Source organism: Prunus avium, chromosome 3, assembly GCF_965620075.1.
Source record: "Prunus avium chromosome 3, drPruAviu1.hap1.1, whole genome shotgun sequence".
In the NCBI taxonomy this organism is placed as follows: domain Eukaryota; kingdom Viridiplantae; phylum Streptophyta; class Magnoliopsida; order Rosales; family Rosaceae; genus Prunus; species Prunus avium.
The window spans coordinates 37,261,070-37,280,066 of NC_142286.1; the positions used below are offsets into that span (position 1 = coordinate 37,261,070).

At 37.1% G+C, this 18,997-nt stretch overlaps 5 protein-coding genes across 6 annotated transcripts; 3 read left to right on the plus strand and 2 right to left on the minus strand.

Annotated features, from left to right (window-relative positions):
- Window positions 1–952: 952 nt before the first annotated feature.
- On the minus strand, window positions 953–3,816 carry LOC110750393 (pinin-like protein). 2 transcript variants are annotated; one of them, XM_021950710.2, is made up of 3 exons: window positions 3,177–3,816; window positions 1,838–2,771; window positions 953–1,541 (listed from the first exon to the last, which is right to left on the minus strand). In XM_021950710.2, exons 2-3 carry the CDS (start codon window positions 2,698–2,700, stop codon window positions 1,340–1,342), a joined length of 1,065 nt encoding a protein of 354 aa, XP_021806402.1. In that variant the 5' UTR covers window positions 2,701–2,771; window positions 3,177–3,816; the 3' UTR covers window positions 953–1,339. The 2 variants fall into 2 exon arrangements, with proteins under 2 accessions (XP_021806402.1, XP_088105917.1); XM_088249791.1 differs by having other exon boundaries at window positions 3,125–3,816.
- On the plus strand, window positions 3,755–4,798 carry CRR7 (chlororespiratory reduction 7). The gene is made up of 3 exons (XM_021950504.2): window positions 3,755–3,889; window positions 4,031–4,167; window positions 4,273–4,798. The coding sequence occupies exons 1-3, from the start codon at window positions 3,799–3,801 to the stop codon at window positions 4,543–4,545; spliced, it is 501 nt and encodes a 166-aa protein (XP_021806196.1). The 5' UTR covers window positions 3,755–3,798; the 3' UTR covers window positions 4,546–4,798.
- Window positions 4,799–4,895: 97 nt separating this feature from the next.
- On the minus strand, window positions 4,896–5,751 carry LOC110750221 (hydroxyproline-rich glycoprotein family protein). Its single transcript, XM_021950517.2, has 3 exons — window positions 5,449–5,751; window positions 5,241–5,353; window positions 4,896–5,098 (listed from the first exon to the last, which is right to left on the minus strand). Exons 1-3 carry the CDS (start codon window positions 5,646–5,648, stop codon window positions 5,034–5,036), a joined length of 378 nt encoding a protein of 125 aa, XP_021806209.1. The 5' UTR covers window positions 5,649–5,751; the 3' UTR covers window positions 4,896–5,033.
- Window positions 5,752–10,408: 4,657 nt separating this feature from the next.
- On the plus strand, window positions 10,409–14,334 carry SCPL25 (serine carboxypeptidase-like 25). Its single transcript, XM_021950662.2, has 8 exons — window positions 10,409–10,797; window positions 11,746–11,949; window positions 12,684–12,859; window positions 13,074–13,352; window positions 13,448–13,578; window positions 13,688–13,783; window positions 13,901–14,006; window positions 14,108–14,334. Exons 1-8 carry the CDS (start codon window positions 10,440–10,442, stop codon window positions 14,252–14,254), a joined length of 1,497 nt encoding a protein of 498 aa, XP_021806354.1. The 5' UTR covers window positions 10,409–10,439; the 3' UTR covers window positions 14,255–14,334.
- Window positions 14,335–15,797: 1,463 nt separating this feature from the next.
- On the plus strand, window positions 15,798–18,895 carry EXO70E1 (exocyst subunit exo70 family protein E1). The gene is made up of 2 exons (XM_021950463.2): window positions 15,798–16,186; window positions 16,373–18,895. Exon 2 carries the CDS (start codon window positions 16,654–16,656, stop codon window positions 18,619–18,621), a length of 1,968 nt encoding a protein of 655 aa, XP_021806155.1. The 5' UTR covers window positions 15,798–16,186; window positions 16,373–16,653; the 3' UTR covers window positions 18,622–18,895.
- Window positions 18,896–18,997: the final 102 nt, after the last annotated feature.

Sequence of the window (18,997 nt, forward strand, 5' to 3'; positions counted from 1 at the left end):
ACCAGAATCAAAACAATTTAACCCTAAGCAAATAAATTTTTTTGATCACTTACTGTGTGGTAGAGATTGATGCTGCTTATTTATTACAAGAATAATTAAGATACTCAATCCCAATCAAATCCCATACTTAAAGGATTATGGATAGTTTGCTTGATATTGTGTCCCTTATAGCGTGAGCAATATTATATACGGGTTTTATTAGTTGTTTGAGAAGATCCATTGCCTGATTTGTAAGTTTTTATGAAACTTGGAGCAATTAAGAGTGCTATACTTTGTGGACGTGACGTGAGTTAAGATAATTAGTCAAGATAATATGTTCGTCTTCTTCACTGAGTTTGATTCCCCTCTTTTATAAATTATAACAATTTGGACTATTACTAGTATAAAATGAAAAATACAAAAAAATGCTACATTGCAATTATCATAGTGGGCATGGCATGGATGCACGTATAGCTTTAGTCTATTGAAAAGCAACTAATTATAAAAATCTAGCCTTTCCAGCATCCAGACAGGATGCTTTAGCTCTCTCTCTTTTGTCACATACCTAGACAGAAAGTTCTCATCTCACCTCACCTCATCGCTCATAAGAAAAGCCAACTTGACAAATTGAACATCGTGTAGTAGTTTACATAATCCTGACGTACGAGTGACGTTTTCTAATTAACATGCATAGTTAAACTATGGTTAGCTAGCTTACTATAGGTTTTGCTGTGCTGGTGTGCCCTTCAGCTTTTGCTTAGATTTGCAAATCATTTCTTAGGGATAGGATAGGATCCAGATTTGAATCACTTCAAGGCTCAGATCAACCAACCAGCAGCTTTGACTTTGGGGAACCAAAGGCATGAGCTTTTGCTCCTTACCAAACTGAATGCATGAAAAACAGGAATTAAAGCAACTTAAAAACTTAATAGGTTGGCTGTTAGATACCCAATTTTTGTATAGTTTACCACATTCTGAATTCTGATTTCTAGACCTTGTTTCAATTGCCATCATCAAATTATTGTATTTCAAGCAGATTCAGGTGATGTGTCAGATGCAACAAATAGGCACCAAACCAAAGAAATGGCTAACAAGAGTCAGATTTTGCAATACTGAAGATAAATATTAAGCAGAATTAGTGTTGAGTGCAAACCAATTTCTCCAACATATTCATATACCGTATACGTATGTCTGTACATCAGTTTTGAAACCACATCTACCATTTAACACCATTTAGATCTGTCATCATCAATGTGCATCAATTTCCAATTGTTCACTCTCTTGGTTCATCATTTCTTTGGCTTCTCTTTTATTGAAGGAGATCACGGCATGATCATTAGGAAGAAAATCTATCCTTCTCTCAACAACAGACCGTGCAACAGTAAAACCAAGAAAACCAACTGGATGATGGAGCTGTAGCCTTTAGGGGTGTTTCAGGTGTATCAGGCGTTTCAGGCTCTTCCTCCTGCTTATGCATCTCCTGCTGTGTGTGCTGCTCTGGCTGCTGCTTTACTGAGGTCATCTGTGCAGGGCTATGTCTTCCAGCCTCATGACCTGCCAATCTGAAAATACCAACTGCTATCAGTGCAATGCTTCAGCTGACCAGTGTATATAGTAGATAGCAAATTACCCTGTAATAATCATATTTGATAGTTTTCCATATTAAAATTGCATGATGCATAGCTTGACTGAAACATTGATACTATATCTTTTGTTTAAGTTTGTGAGGAACTGCCTTCCCTATCAGAAGGCTCAATGTGTATCCAAGTATATATTTTAGTCCTGCATTTGCAGATAATTGAAATTATAAACATTACTATGATCCTATCTACTATGTGATGAAAGTCACGTCGCTTACAGTGGAAATTGGAATGACTTGGTGCTGTGATTGCTGTCATCAGAACGGTAAGAGGTAGCAGAACCCCTGATTTCCACAATAAGAGGTGCCTTATTTCTACCATGATCACTGGGAATATCACTTAAATCTGTCTTTTCAGATTCATCTGAAGCTTCTTCTGTTTCTACCGAGTCCATTTCCACCTTTGCACTCGTGCTTTCAACCTTCTCTTTATCCACATTTGCACTCGTATTTTCAACACTCTTCTTCTCCACGTTTGGATCTTTATTTTCAACAGTTTCTTTCTCCACATTGTGAATCTTCATTTCAACAGTTTCTGCTTCGGTTACTGTGGGAAGTGGTGTTGGAATGTAAAAGAACTCATCAGGGTAGGTCAGTTCTCCAGATTTATACAGCATAGAAAATTGCTCTCTTGAGAAACTGTTGTTCCCCACATGAAGGCTAAACAATGATTCATTTGAAGCAACACTCCAATCCATTCCCGTTGAAGGTTTACTGGCGAAAATAGACGTTGGGATTCGACTTGGATCATATCCTGCAGGCCGCCCCATCGTCTGAAGTTGAGAGGATTGTCCTGATGATCCACTTTGCAGGCTCCAAGTAAGAGTCTGAGAAGAAGAAGCCTCTGGTAATGGCGGAGGCCCCTGAGACTCCAGGCCCTGTTGTGTAGTTTCGAGAGAGCCATTAACATCTGCTTTGTCAGTAACATCTGATTCCAGTGATGAACGTGGTGACGATGAAGTTGAAGATGATGATGATGAAGAAGATGATGGGAAGCTTGAATTTCGGCGGTAGTTAACCACATCAGATTCGAAGTGCACCTTTAGATGCTTACTATCATCATTCTTCTGCACATCATCCATGACTTTATTTAATATTTGCAACACCTGATAATCCTCAAAATCTCCTGTGCCTGTCTCTAACTGGTTTTCAACTGCAGGGGAAGAAGAAAAATGGGGCTTAATCTAAATTTTATTCTAAGAAAGGAAAGAACAAAAATGTTGGTTATGCAAATAGCTCAAGGACTAAAAACAGCATTTCAATAATCATCAGATGCATATAAACTCAACTGATACTTTCATATAGGCAGCACTTAAAATATCAAAATCATATAATGTTACAATCATAGAGAATGAACCTTCAAACTTTCAAACAGAACCCTGAGATCAAATTAAATCATGCCACTGTAACATCAAGTTTTAATCCCTAAAGATTCAGTATCAAATCAAATCCTTAAGAGATGCATATCTTTAATTCTGGAAACTGGGTTTTGAGCAGAAGATTTACCACTAAATGGAACACCAAAATAATCAGCATAAGTTAACAAAAAGGTAATTACTTGAATCTGCAAGAACCCTTTAGAAAATCAATCCTCAGCTTCAATCAAAACAACGCTCTCAAGAATCAAATGAAACCCAGAAGCTCTTTAAGATTCTTGACAGAATCAAAGAAAAAAGTTGGGATCTTGAAAAGCACAAGGGTAACAAAAGATAATGAAGTGCAATGCAATGGTAGATAAAAATAGGATGGTTAGGGTTTGGGGTTGGGGATTGGGATTGGGATTGGGAAGAAAAGTGCAAACAACTAGGGTTTGGATGAGACAGGGATAAATGAAGGAGCTAAAAAGGACAGGAAAGGAGATAACCTCGGAAGGTTTCGTACTTTGTTATGTGAAACAACGTAACCGACTTTGATCAAAGTCATATGGCGCCATTTCTACTAACTGACTAACTGACTGGACCTCTTGTGAACAAAAACCGATAGCAACGAACTAACAGGTCACGCGGGAAAATGATGTTCTAGAACTAGGGGATTTTCAGGCCCAAATAAAAAGTGGTCCGAGGGGGGGAGGGTAGAATTGTAAATACGATGAAATATGAGGTTGACAAGTTTAAGCTACCAGAGGCTCAGTTTTAGCATGTTATCTGCAAATATTGTTTGCATATACTCTTGAAACCAAGATGCTGAAATTTGGAGGCAAAATTGCTCCAATGGAAGGAGCTTTGAAGAAACAGCTATTCCATTTCCATGGTGGAGTTGTGTCTTTTAACTGTAAGCTCTGCTGCTCTTTTTTTACATCTAGACCTTTTGACAATTTGAAAATTGATAGTGCAGGGGATGAGCTAATCACTCAATTTGCATTAATTACTTTTATGTTCATCACATGAGCATATGGCCATTCAAATTATGCAGGCAAACAAGCAACAAAGCACCATATTCGAACTCCATCGATTCACCTGATGTCGTCGACAGGCATAACTGAGAACATGAGTTCTTCAGTCCATCTGAAACTGTTTAAAACAACAAGTGAACAAAGAGATGCTGTCAAGGTAATATTAAAGAATTAACAAGTACAATCATGGTTTCATGTAACATATCAGATTCAGCATGAAATTTTGTTATTTCAAAAAAAATATTCTTGGAATTTTTGTCAGGTTTGTGCAGTGAGGAGGAGAAGGATATATCACAATAGTGAAACTTATGTATTGCTGGAACCAGGAGAGGATGAGAAGTTTGTTTCTGAGGAAGAGTTGAGGGCTAAGTTAAAAGGTTGGCTGGAAAACTGGCCAGCCAAGAACCTTCCCCCTGACCTTGCAAGATTTGAAAGCATTGATGATGCTGTTTCCTATCTAGTGAGGTCTGTTTGTGAACTTGAAATCCATGGAGATGTTGGTTCAGTCCAATGGTACGAAGTTCGATTGGAATGAGAAAAGCGTTCGAGCCTTAGCCCCCCATCAATTGCTCTGCACACCCATATAGAAGCATGCTTTGTAGCTAAAGGAGCTCAGCAACTTCGAGAAGTGGTTAGTTAGTGTGCCTCAAAGAAATTGAGAATGTGACCACACAAATGGTAAGAATTTGCATCCTCTTGTTGGGTAGCTTGTTTTGCTTGTTGGTATTAAAATTTTGTTTGAAATAATTTTCTATGTCCCAAATGAGCGTCATTAGAGGCATTTTGTTCTTTCTTGTCCGTGGTTTCAACCAGCACAATGCCTTGAATAGTCAAAAGACAAGTGAGGATTAGGGCATGCTGAAGAAAGAAAGAAAAAGCTGTTGGTGAAAGAAAGAAAAATATATTAAAATACAGACAAATATCACATAATACCAAATGTCATTAACCCAGAAACAGTGAAAACTCGAAGAAAGAAAGAAAGAAAAAGCTGTTGGTGAAGTCCCAAAAGGTTCCTCAGAGGCTTCATTTATTGGACCCAAAATTCAATTCTGAAGCAGGACCACATCCCACAGCTGCAAATCCTGAATCTGCAGCAATGACAACAACAAAAAAGGAAGAGAAATCCAATTTTTATTAATTACACCAAAACATTGCTACCCAAATGAACTTTCTGCATCAGGCTTTGTTAATTCAACAATTCTGTTGAGTGATTAATTATTAATTCAATACCTTGGGGCTTGAGTAGATTTTTGCTAGGTGGCAAGAGGGCACCACCCTTTCTGTTTCTGGCAAGAAGGCCTTTTGTTACAGGGGACATCATCAGATCAGTTGGGCTTGTGTACCTACAAAATTGAGAAGCAATTTTTTTAAATAGAAAAAAGTTTACACAAACAATGATCTTATATAACTAAAATATTTTGTGTGGAAGATTTGATACCTTTCTGGGTACTTGAATGCCTTGGGGACTTTAAGGCGATCTGGGGTGGTGGGTTTGCGTAAATCGTTGCCGGAGTTTTGAGAATTTTCATCCTTGTGTTGGAGTGGAGGTGGTGGTGGTGTTATGCACTCGGAGAAGTTCATCATCTCTGATGATTGAATTGGGCTTTTAGGAGGAGGCATTTCTGGCACGTTCTCCATTGAACACTAATGTATCAGTTTACTTGTGTCAAGAATGAAGAAAGGGGAAAATTGGACCACAGTTTTGATGTGTGAGAGAGAGACAGGGAGAGTTGAAATGAAAATTTGAATAAATTGGTGTGAGAGGTTACCGTTTGGGATGAGGATAGAAAATTTGCAACGGTCGAATTTAGGCCTTGTCAGGCTTGGGTTCGTTGAACTCGAGATTCAAAATAAAGTCAATTTTTAGTAATACCCAAAAAGGAGAGGAAAAAAGTTAATAAGTTGTATTTGGGGGGGTTTTAGGACATTTACAATGGTTGGCACAAAACCAAGTATATCCACTTGGGAATGGGCCAATAGTGAGCTTTCCGCCATAGTCTAGGTTTCTTAGGGCCTGTTTGGTATTCAATTTGAATTCAATTTTTTAAATTCAAAAACAGAATTTGAGTACAAAACAAAGAAAACATGTTTGGTAGTCCTATTTTTAAAAACTCAAACTCAAGAACAACTTAAAAACACCCAAATTATTAAAAACAAATTTTTTTTGTTTTTTCAGTTTTTTTCTAACAACCCACAAGTTCTCAATTTTTTAATATTTGAAAACAGTTTTCAAGTTGCATACCAAACAAGTTTTTGAATTTTAAAAATAGATTTAAGAACTCCTTATTTTTTTAAAAAATCAAAGTTTTTGAGTTCCCTATTTGAATAAGATACCAAACGCCCCCTTACTTTTTTACATCAATATTATAGACATTATCCCAATGCAATGCAAGTCCAAATTTTAGGACGACATTATTATTAGAATTTAAAGACGAAAATATGTCAACGAGGTTTAGTCAAGTGGAAAATGACATTAACTTGTATATCAGTTGTCTTAAGTCGAACCTCATGACACCTTGATGGTGTGTGTGTGAGAAAGCTCATTCTCCCTTACTACAATTAAGCCTATATACATGAAGCATGATGATGGTTAGAGCAGCAGCTGGCGGCATCTTCTCTACAATTTTATGGGTTTACATTGGTGGTGGATGCATATTACCAAAGCAGCATGCATCAGGACCCAAATTATCATCTTCATTATATAAATCCATATCTATATCTTGATCTTCAACTAGAAGCAAAGGATAGCTAATATTCTTTTCTACACTATTATTGCATGCCCTCTTTATTTGACCTCTGTGACCAACAAACGGCAAAATCATTCTTTTCAACAAAACCCACACACACACATATATATATATACATATATAATATGATTTTCTTTGTATGCACACGTGTGCGTGATCCATCTCAAACTTTGCAGAATATGTACTCTAGCTATAAATTTCCTCTCTTAATAATAATTAAAGTGTTGAGAACTTTGACCACAAACTTAATTGACCCGAAAACCCGCATACCATGGCTGCAATCCTGCATCACTTACCTTTAGCCAGCCTAGGGGACCTCATATCTTTAATCTATCCAATAATTATACATCCTCCTCATGATCAAAGCTAAACAAGAAGCTAGGGTATAATATATATACAAATTTTCTTCTATGTGGACGTCGAGACGTTATTATATCATTCGAAAGCCATGTATTTTCTACTACTCTTCTTCTTTGTTTTCCTCTCTCTTTATAATAGCATATACACAATAATAACGTATTAACGGCCGCGTATATATATTCTCTACTATTTTTGAGTTAAAGTTTCACTGTGTCAACATTAATTGGACTTATCTATCAAATTTTGTGCTGATGATGATGCATTATGGTTCAATGGAATTGTAACCTCTCTAGAAGTTGAAAAGATTAATAGGTTGACCAACGCAAGGCCTTGAATCCCTGCGCTGACCACGTACGTGCCCTGCAAAGCCATCTATCAATATATATCACACAAAGCAAAGCAATTCCATTTCGGAGTTCAAAATCATGAGTTTTAAGAAATGCATATGGTTTTGACTTTTCAGAAGCACTCGCGATAAAAGTGAGAAGACAAACAATTATTATTTTTTTCAACTTTTGGATATTGTGGTATGTTTTTTGTTTTTCAGTTTTTGATGATGACATGAGTTAATGTTAATTGTGGGGTTCAACTTCAAAATCAAAGGCAGGATCGATTGGACAGTGATGCATGCTTAGGGCATATACACACAGTATACGTGTGCTTATAGCTGCAGTCTGCAGGCTCACAACTACCATTCAGAAGAGCTTTAAAATATATACATATATATATTGGTATATAAGAAGGAGAACAGTGGGACCGGACAGATTGATTCTGCTACCTTCTTTCCTCCTACAGATCCTCACACACAGACTCAGAGATGCGAACCTTTTGAGTGAATGAATGTGAGAAGCAAGAGATTGCATGTTATGATTTTAACTGCATTGTTTTCATAGGCCCAAACATAAAACAAAAAAGTTACTGCAACCTATCTCTCAATATAATTAATATTGGTAGAACATTGGAGTTCCATGAATTAATTACTGCATTTCAGAAAGTAAATCAAAGGTATCTCAAAAACCCAAATGAGCAGGCATACATACATACATATGAGCATTTCAAGGTTTCTGCAGGTTCATGAGAGAGAGAGAGAGAGACGAGAGAGAGAGAGAGAGAGAGACGAAAGTATTGACCAATTGAAAGTGACCATCACCTCTCTTCCGTCTTCTCTCTCTCTCTCTCTCTCTCTCTCTGAGTTTGCTTCATCTCCGGTTTTCTTTTGTTGCTCTTTCCAATAATTACCACAGTGTTTTAAAGCTTTCAATATCATCCACTTCTTTCCAACCACTCTCTGCCCTGTGCTCATTTCTCTCTACTTCATGTCATAAATATCATCATTATTTCCACACTCGTCCATCTACGCCTACTCTACTCTACAATTACTGACATATACATTTTTTTTGTATTTATTAATTAACATACATTACTACTAATTTTAACGTGGTATAACCTGGCTTTTTTTAGGGTACAAGTCATAGTTTACGCTACAGGGAAGGGGTTTCTCATATACGCACTATATATATGTATATGCATACAGTATAAATACTTGTATATAGAAGTATATATATATATATATATTCCAATTACACATTCTTAGAGGAAGACAAGAAAAGGCATGCAGCAGAAGCGTATACCATCTTGGCAACAAAGTTAGAAATTTCAAGCATAGAATCTTCTAAAGTCTTTGTCAAGCTTACCCCAAAAGGTCCAACTACCAGCAAAGCACATAGTGAAAATTAAAACTTTCGAAAAACAAAATAAGAAAAGGCTCAATTTGATGAAAGATAAGCGCCCATATAATGATTGTATAGAGATAGATATTGGAGGAGGTTATGATGGCTATGGAAAACAGTTGCTAATTTTGGCTACATACAAAATAGTGGAGGTTGAAGCTCATGTTGTTCATAAGTCTTCTTTCAAAGGCAATGCAAGTCCAAAAGCGCTTCTATCATCGCCATGGCCACACACACACCATGCTATTTTCAGAAATCAATGAAACCGCCCTCGCGTGCACCTAAAGACAACCATACAAGAAAAAGTGCTTTTATTTTTATATGGAACTATTATATATATATTTTCTGAAAAGTTTCCAAAAAAGTAAGTTTTACGTTCGTCATATATTATATGGTGTAGATATTATGGTTTCTTACTATATCTGTATCTGTATAGTATTAGATCGACGAGACAAGAAACCTTACATAACATGGATTTTTCATGAAAGTCAAAGTTAATTTGAGGGAAGAAGTTGGTAACTTAAGAACAAACACATGATTCACATGTACGTGAAAGATTGTATGTTTTTTATGCGATATAGAAGGCCATGTAAAAAACATTAGCTAAAAGATTCAGTATTGAAAACTTAAAGAGTATATGCCGGTTTCGTAGATTTGTTGACGTTGTGATACAACTAAAGGTCTGCATGTGTAAAGTTTGAAGACTGACATCGATCGAATCCACGTATTACCAGAAAACTTAAAGAGTATTTTGAAAATTGAACCTACATATAACAAGAGTATTGCGAGTCCGGTTAAGTAAGAACTGCCACAAGCATATACATAATGTCTCTTAAGAATAGAAAATAAAAAACTTCTAATCAGTTAGCAGCCAGTTTTTAGCTGTTCTTACCTCTATGTAACAGAGAAAAACTTAGTTGCAACGGAAAACAATTCTTATCTCTATGTAACAGAGAAAAACTTAATTGCAACGGGGAACAATAATTACCAAAGGTCGCAAAATGAAGTACAAAAATAATAGGTCTCTCACATTATATATTGCCCAACTGCCTTATATTATATGACACAATGAACACATATTAAATGTTATCCAAACAAAACACAAAAGAAAAGAAAAGAAAAATTAAAAAATTGAAGAAGAAGAAAAGAAAAAAAGAGAGGAAGAGGGGATATAAAGCCAAAGAAGATAGAAGAAAGAGGCCGGCCAGGGCCAGGCTAGTCAAAGTCATCTCCCGTGTGGTATATGAGAATACAAGAGGAATTAATGGAGGATTAGAGGGACTGTTTCATGGGCATGAGAAAACCATGTGATCCAATTGCTCCTATAATTAAGACAGATTAAGACACCTCCCCTAGCTATAAAAATCACAGAATTTATGCTTGCGTCCATTTTTTCACAAAATTATCCTCTGTTAATTACTTGCCAAGGCCAGCTGGATTTGACCAAAATATGGGCTCTCACAGGGGTATAATTGTCTTTTCAAAGTGCAGGAGTACTTCTTCCCCCTAGTTAACAAAATTTATTAGGTTCCATGTTCATTAATTTATTAGGTCTTGTTCATTTCTCTCTCTCTCTCTCTCCTATTTAATCCATGCTGAAAAGCAGTCTTACTTCCCATCAAATACACACAACTAGGAAGAGTGAAGTAGCTAGTACAATATTTTATCTTAGCTGCTCCTTCTTCATGGTCATGGCCAAAACTCAGATCCTAATAATCTTTGTTTTGCTTCTTATTGGGCTGTTTACTGGAAGCCATGGAATTGTAGTAGCAAATGAAGAAGAAGAAGCTGATAGGATTGTGGGGCTCCCTGGACAACCCAAGGTCTCTTTTCAGCAGTTTTCTGGATATGTCACTGTAAATCACCATGTTGGCAGGGCCCTCTTTTACTGGCTCACTGAGGCTGCTCATGATCCCTTGTCACAACCTCTTGTTGTTTGGCTCAATGGAGGTTAGCAACCACATTCTAACTTTACTTCATATATACATGACGTCCAGACGTCCGCATAGCAGAGTTTCTATGCAAAATCAGAATATTTGTGTTTGTTGGGTTTACATTGTTCTTGAAGGGGGTTTGAAAAGTTAATATTTACTCACTGTTATATTGCTTCAAGTGATATGTATTTGCAGCATATTTACTCTTTTGGTAGGTTATCTATGCTTTAAATGTCCATGGACAGGGAATATGGTTGCCGACATGATGAGAAAATTATATGTGTATGTAGAAAATTTATGAACATGCTTAGTTTTACAAGTAAATATTGTTTATGCATTCTGGCATCTATGTACCCTTTTTTTTTCATTTAGTTTCAGTTTCTTCTTTTCTGTTCTGATTCTGAATCAAAACCCAGGCCCCCTTAGGTGTGCCTTCAATTTTTATACACAGAAATGAACAAAAAGAAGGAAATTTTTAAACAGGGAGAGCCCACTATCAGGGCCTACCCAATGACAAGAAATGATGATCTAACTACCAATATTATATGTAAGCTACCAATATTACAAGAAAGTACACAACTCCAATAACAGATGAAGAGAAAAAAAGGAAACCCATAATTCTCTCTCTCTCTCTCTGTCTCTCTCTCTGAAATTGAATTGCATGGAGTATACAGACAAAGGAGCCATTAATGCTTTGAGAGCAACCAAAGACAAACTTCAATTATTAAGCCGTAGCCATTTGCACCAATTGTCAGTATCTACCATCCATGGCATCATTCATGACCAGTTGTTAAGTTTAGCAGAAGAAAAGCTGGAGAGCTAGGCATGCCTGGCATGGCTTAAAGACAAACCCCATTTGGCCCCATATACTTTTTTTTCAACTTTAAATTTCTATATTTTATTTTATTTTAATAGTGCAATATGTTTAATTAGGTCTAATTAAAATGTTTATTTTTTTATACAGGCCCTGGTTGCTCTTCTGTGGCATATGGTGCATCGGAAGAGATAGGACCCTTTAGAATAAACAAGAGTGCTTCGGGGCTATACTTGAACAAGTTCTCATGGAACTCTGTGGCCAATCTCTTGTTCCTGGAAACCCCAGCTGGCGTCGGCTTCTCCTACAGCAACCGCTCCTCTGATCTCTTTGACACCGGTGACGGCCGCACCGGTAATTTATTCTTAATTAACCATTTACTTCTTACAGTCATTAATTAATTAATCACTACAAAAAAAATGGCAACAATTACCATTTTGTCACCAGATTTGGTGACTGTTGTGGGAATTACTAAAGGCTTTAGTCACATTTTTTGACTTTTTTGGTAACTGAAAAGGCTTTCAGTCAACTTTTTTGCCTTTTTTAGTGACTAAAGCATTTAGTAATCCCCACAACAGTCACCAAATTTAGTGACAAAATGGTAACTGTTGCAAAAAAAAATTTTGTAGTGAGTTATTATTATACATTATTAAATTTTAAGCACGAGTGTTTTTATTTTTATTTTAAAAAAAACTTTATTGATAAAACGAAGAATTACAATGGAGGACAACACGCCTAACTCCGACTCAACAAATCACATAATAGGGTGCTTATGATTATTCAATGAGTGCTACAAATACTGATCACGACTAGCTAACTGCCGTATTGATTGTTTAAATGATTTTATGGTCCAAAGTCATGACAAGTGATTAAATTATTGCCTTGTTTTTGTTATTGGATACAAATTGCCATGATTAATTAAGGAGATGACATAACATAATTTTGGCTGGTCATGACCAGTTTGACCCTTTGACTCGATTATTAAAATAAATTTCAATTACCATGGTTTATCCATTTTGTTTTTTTTTTTGGCCTACAATTTAATTATGGGGTGTACGGAAACTAATTAAGGGGGTGTTTTGATTCAGCAAGAGACTCATTGCAATTCTTGATCCGATGGTTGGATCGATTCCCACGATACAAGGGCCGAGAAGTATATCTTACAGGCGAGAGCTATGCTGGCCATTATGTCCCTCAGCTGGCCAAAGCAATTTTGACCTACAATTCACAATCCAAGCACCCAATCAATCTTAAGGGAATCATGGTAATTATAAAATCATTTATATGTTATATATATACATGAAATGAAACGTTACTTTATGGTACAAGCTGCTATGATATACGAAAACACATCTAGTATCTGTTCACAAATAAGTGAGCAAGGTTAAAAATGTTCGTATTTCATACGAGTTTGTATCATATAATGTTTCATATTACCTTAATAGTGTAGGCATCAAAGTAATTGACATAAAATGCAGGTGGGTAATGCAGTGACAGACAACTACTATGATAACCTAGGGACGGTGACATACTGGTGGAGCCATGCCATGATCTCTGATAAAACCTACCGGCAGCTGATCAACACGTGCGATTTTCGCAGGCAGAAGAACTCCGATCAATGCGAATCGTTGTATAGCTACGCCATGGATAAGGAGTTTGGAAACATAGACCAGTACAACATTTACGCACCCCCTTGCAACAACTCTGATGGAAGCACTTCTACAAGGCAGAGTAGCATGCGTCTGCCTCATCGACCGGTATACTAATAACTAATACTTCGTTAAGTATCTTCAATTTGTACGTAAAAAGAATGTAACCTTATTTTAATCAGTGTTTTACTTTTGGTTTTTAGATGTTCCGGCAACTATCTGGCTATGATCCTTGTACGGAGAAATATGCTGAAGTTTATTACAACAGGCCAGATGTGCAGAAAGCTCTCCATGCCAACATAACCAGAATTCCTTATAAGTGGACTGCTTGCAGGTGATCAATGCAAAACTCAATATTTTTATTTCTTATTTTTGAGGTGGAGGGGGGGCTTAAGTTTTTCTTAGTTAACATGATTTCTGATATTTGATGATATGCATTGCAGTGAGGTTTTAAATCGAAATTGGAACGACACAGATATATCGGTTCTTCCTATTTACAGGGACATGATAGCTGCTGGTTTGAGGATTTGGGTTTTCAGGTATAATTAACTTTTATATATATATATATAATTAATGTTAATGTTAACAATCAAACTCTGTTCCCATGTGATATTTAATTCATGTTCATGATTTCTTGAACTGATATATATGTGCAGTGGAGATGTGGATTCAGTGGTGCCAGTTACAGCCACTAGGTACTCCCTTGCACAGCTCAAATTAGCAACCAAAATTCCATGGTACCCCTGGTATACTAAAAAGCAGGTCAGTGAGATAAATCCCAATCCAACATATATATAAACATTTTTTTTCATGAATTATTATTTTGCATTGTGAAATGAATTTATGATATATTGATTGTGAAGGTGGGAGGGTGGACAGAGGTGTATGAAGGGCTGACATTTGCAACAGTGAGAGGAGCAGGTCATGAAGTCCCACTTTTCAAGCCAAGAGAAGCTCTTCAGCTGTTCAAATCATTCATTCAAGGGAAGCCCCTTCCAAAGTCCTCATGATAACTGAAAACCAAAAAGAAAAGGAACAAAAAAAAAAAAAAGAGAGAAATATAAAGACAGGAAAAGGAAAAAATTTCCTTGCCATTTTAATACCAGAGTCTTCTGAATTATTGTTATTGTTCTAACTAGACAAGAAAATGTGTTACTAGTGTTGAGAAACAAGTAGAGCTAGAGTTTGATTGTGTTTTAGGATGTTAGGCAAATGGCCTGAGATGAAGAAGGTTTAGTTTGTATTTTGTGGGATAACCCATCATCTAGTTTGGCTTTCGCTAGACCAAGTGTAGAAACTCCATTGGCCAGTGTTTCTTATTCCAAGAGTGAGTGAAGTGATGATTGAAATGTTTTCATTTATTATTTTTTAAAAATTTTATTAAAAAGAGAAAGGAGATATTGAGAGAGCCGATTTCTTTTGTTGGGTCTCGGATTAAGTGCTCTATCACAGAAGCTATAAACTCTCATTTAGTTGAAATGTTTTAACAGAGGACAAACATGAGCTCATAAGTAATCTTATGCTAATTACTGATCCAAATGCATATCTACTCGACCTAGTTTCTTTGAAAGGCAAACTTGATGAGGGCCTTTTGCAACGACGTATCAAGGCCCAGTGGAAAAGTAGTTCCTTTTTGGAGCTTCTTTTGTATTTCTAAAACGTGTCTTTGGTGGAACAATATAAATTCATGAACTTGGAGGTTGACTTTGACAAACCATGATCCCATTGTTAGTTTGTTTTGAGAGGAAAATGACCTCTTTCTACAAAAACAACATTGAATAAAAAAAAGTAAAGAAAGAAGAAGATATTTTGTTTGAGGAATAAAAAATTTCAATGAAGACGATGACAATGGTGAAAATGATAGCAAGTGAAGGTAGCAATGGGGTGGAGGAGACAACAGCAGATGGCTGTAGTCAATATATTCACGGTCAGGAATCAGGATAAGCTTTCTTTGTTTTTATCTTTTCCTCTTATCGAAAATGACTTCCCAAAATAAGAATTTAGAAGTGATGGTTAAATTTTTGACACCTTTTCTCTTTTAATTTCCGTTTAAACTCTAAACAACCCAATGTATCCTACCAAATCACTATCAATTTGGTGTTGAAGAATACTTAACAAATTATTAATAATATATCTGATATTTATTTCAGTGATATTCGGGAATGAAATATTCAAACACATAACCTCGACTGCAAACGCTTTTAACCAAGCTACAAGCTCATTACTTAACATATTTTGAAGAGTGGACATACCTGGTTTTCTTCAAACACAAGAAGGTGTGTGTAATTTTTGAAAATAAAATCGAAAGATGTGAAGGACGGTTGTAGTTATGAATATTGTACACATGAGGAGTGGAGAGAGAGAGAGAGAGAAACCACTATGGTAAGGGAAGGGTAACACAATATTATACTTTATCTTTTTGGAAAATAAAAATAAATATTATATTTGCAAGAGTGTTTTAAATAATACCATATATTACGTCACATATTCCGTTCTAAGATACGTAGTGTATATAATATAACTTTGTAAGCATCGTAGTCTGCATAACTAAGTTGGGCAGTAGACTCGAACCGAGGAGAAGGTCAAACCCGCGAGGCTAAATTATGCAAGAAAAGAATTAAAAAATTAAAGTCCAGAAAAGTTTCCTTAAATTGAGCCCCAGAGTCATAGCCGAGAAAGTTGGTTTCTTTTTCCTGTCCAGCCCCTCATCATAACTGTTCATTTTGACTGCTTTCACTGGCGGGTAGATCTTGCTTGAATTGAAGTCTGTTGTTTTCTTTGTTTCGAGATTGTTATTTCTCCAGCTTCATTTGAACACTGTTCATGCGATTTTTGAAGCAGAAAATTTGTCTGTGTTAGCGTTTTGATTTGGAGCTTCTGGGTCTCTTTGATCTCCTGTTTGTATGTGTTGCAACCTGCAAAAGTTTGAAGACTGCGAAGAGGTAGGCTTTTTTCTTTGTATTATTGCCTTGTGTAGTACATCTTTTCTATTCAACTTTGGGTTGCTTTGCTTTGCTTTACCTAATTGTTTATAGTGATTGCCACTCACGACCAACTTTTAAAAAGATTGGTTTTTTTCCTCCTTATTTGACAATAAAAAGATTGGTCTTTTGCTTCATCATTGACAGGACTTTTCTTATCTCCTCGATCCGCTTTTGGCTTCCCACTTCATTTTAGCGACTATTCATAGGTGTTCTGTGTTGGGTCTTCGCCAGTTTTCAACATAAACTACTTCATTGGATACAAAAGCATTGATTTTGGTTTGTGCCAGCAAGACGGTATTGTTTACTTTTCTGATTTTTGGAAATTGGAGGTTTCGGTTCAATTGCCAAAGGTTTTCAGTTCTTGCCGTTGATTTGAAAAGGTTTTAGTTAGACTTGTTGGTCTCCATTTTTGCTCTGCTTCTTGTATGTCTATGGGGGATTGCAAGTCTATGCGTCCGGAAATGGAAGGAGAAGACGACTTAATTGCTGCAGCGAGAAACATAGCGAGGGCATTGGGATCAAAGAAGAACCTTACAGATGGTGAAAGGGAAATTTTGGCAAATCTTGGCGCCCAATTGTCCACCATGATCTCACTCAGTGAGAAAAAGGGTGAGAAAATTGGTGATATTGAAGATCGTCTTAATTCTATCCAGGAAAGGATCATGAGTTGGGAGGCAGATCAGTCTATGATATGGGATTCAGGCCCAAATGAGTCTCTGGAGTATGTCAAAGCTGTGGAGGAGGCTCGAAGGTTTGTCGAAAGGTTAGAGGGTTTGTGTTTGAATAAAGATGATCAAGAGTATGAGGTGCTACAGAAAGCTCATGATGTTCTTCAAACAGCTATGGCTAGGCTGGAGGAAGAGTTCAAATACATGCTTGTTCAGAACTGGCAACCCTTTGAACCGGAGCACATGTCTTTCCGTTCAAGTGAAGAGGATATTGTGGATGGCAGCTCAATAATCTCTTTTGGGGATGATTCATTTGAGGACTCACTTCATAGAGATAGTGTTAGCAGAGCATCTGAGGAAGTCGTCATTGATTTGGTTCATCCAGATGTAGTTCCTGAGCTCAGAGGCATAGCAAATTTGATGTTCAATTCCAAATATGATCAGGAATGTATCCAAGCTTATACTAGCATCCGAAGGGATGCCTTGGATGAGTGCCTCTCCATTCTTGAAGTCCAGAAACTGAGCATTGAGGACGTGCTGAAGATGGAGTGGGGTTGCTTGAATTCCAAAATCAGAAGATGGGTCTGGGTTATGAAGATCTTTGTGCGGGTTTATCTTCCTAGCGAGAGATGGCTTGGTGATCAGATTTTTGGGGAGCTTGGACCAGTTTATTTAGATTGTTTTGTTGAGGCATCAAAGCCTTCAATGCTGCAACTTATGAATTTTGGTGAAGCCATGTCTATTGGTCCCCACCAACCAGAAAAGTTGTTCCGCATTCTTGACATGTATGAGGTGCTAGCGGATCTTCTTCCTGATATAGATGGTTTATACATGGATGAGGCTGGTTCTTCTGTAAGAATTGAGTGTCATGAGGTTCTGATGAGATTGGGTGATTCCGTGAAGGCAACATTTAGTGAATTCAAGAATGCCATTGCATCAAACACCTCGACTAACCCTGTTGCTGGAGGAGGAATACACCCTCTCACCAGATATGTGATGAACTACTTGAGGACTCTTACAGACTATGGCGAGACCCTTAATGTGCTCCTTGATGACTGCGATGAAGGTGATTCCATTTCACAGTCTCCTGATACGAGTCCAACCACAGAAGAGGAGAACAAAAGCACTGATACTTTGGGCAGAATTTCCCCAATGCTTCGCCACTACCGGTCACTTGTTTCAACTCTGGAGTGCAACCTTGATGACAAGTCCAAATTATATAAGGATGCTTCCTTGCAACACATATTTTTGATGAACAATCTGCATTACATGGCTCAGAAGGTTAAGGGGGATGAACTGAGGCTCCTTTTTGGAGATGGGTGGATTAGGAAGTGCAATGGGAAATTTCAACAGCATGCAATGAACTACCAGAGAGCTAGTTGGAGTTCCATTCTTTCTTTGCTGAAAGAGGAAGGCATTCAAAATCCTGGTTCAAATTCCATCTCTAAAACCCTCCTTAAGGAAAGGCTCCGCAGCTTTTATCTTGCTTTCGAGGAGATTTACAAGAGCCAAACAACATGGTTGATTCCGGATCTTCAGCTTCGGGAAGATGTGCAAATCTCGACATCTCTGAATGTAGTCCAAGCTTACAGGACATTCGTGGGAAGACATTCCAACGACATAAGTGACAAGCTCATCAAGTACACTGCTGATGATTTGCAGAATTACCTTTTGGATCTCTTTGAGGGATCCTCAAAATCATTACAGAATTCCAGCAGAAGGTGACACCAGAATAGATAAAACTGTCAATGTTTATTATTTACGACGGAGGGAAAGCGTTTATTTAATGTTCCCCTTTGCTCATGTATGTTTTGATTGTTAAACAGGTTAGGATCCCCCATGAAATTGAAAGGGGTTCTCCCCCTCCGTAGTTTCGTGTGTGTAATGTAATATGATGAAGTAGGTTCATTTTTTATGATCCCTGTAGTCCATGTGGTAACTGATATATGTATTGGATGCTAGCGGAACTTCATATGGAACTTTATGTGCTTTGACTAAATCTGTTTCTCTTCTTCTTTTAAGTAATTGAGATTGTCAAATTTGAGACTCTGGTAAAGTCCACCAGGATAGCATGTAAGAAGATCTAGCGCCAAATAGTCAA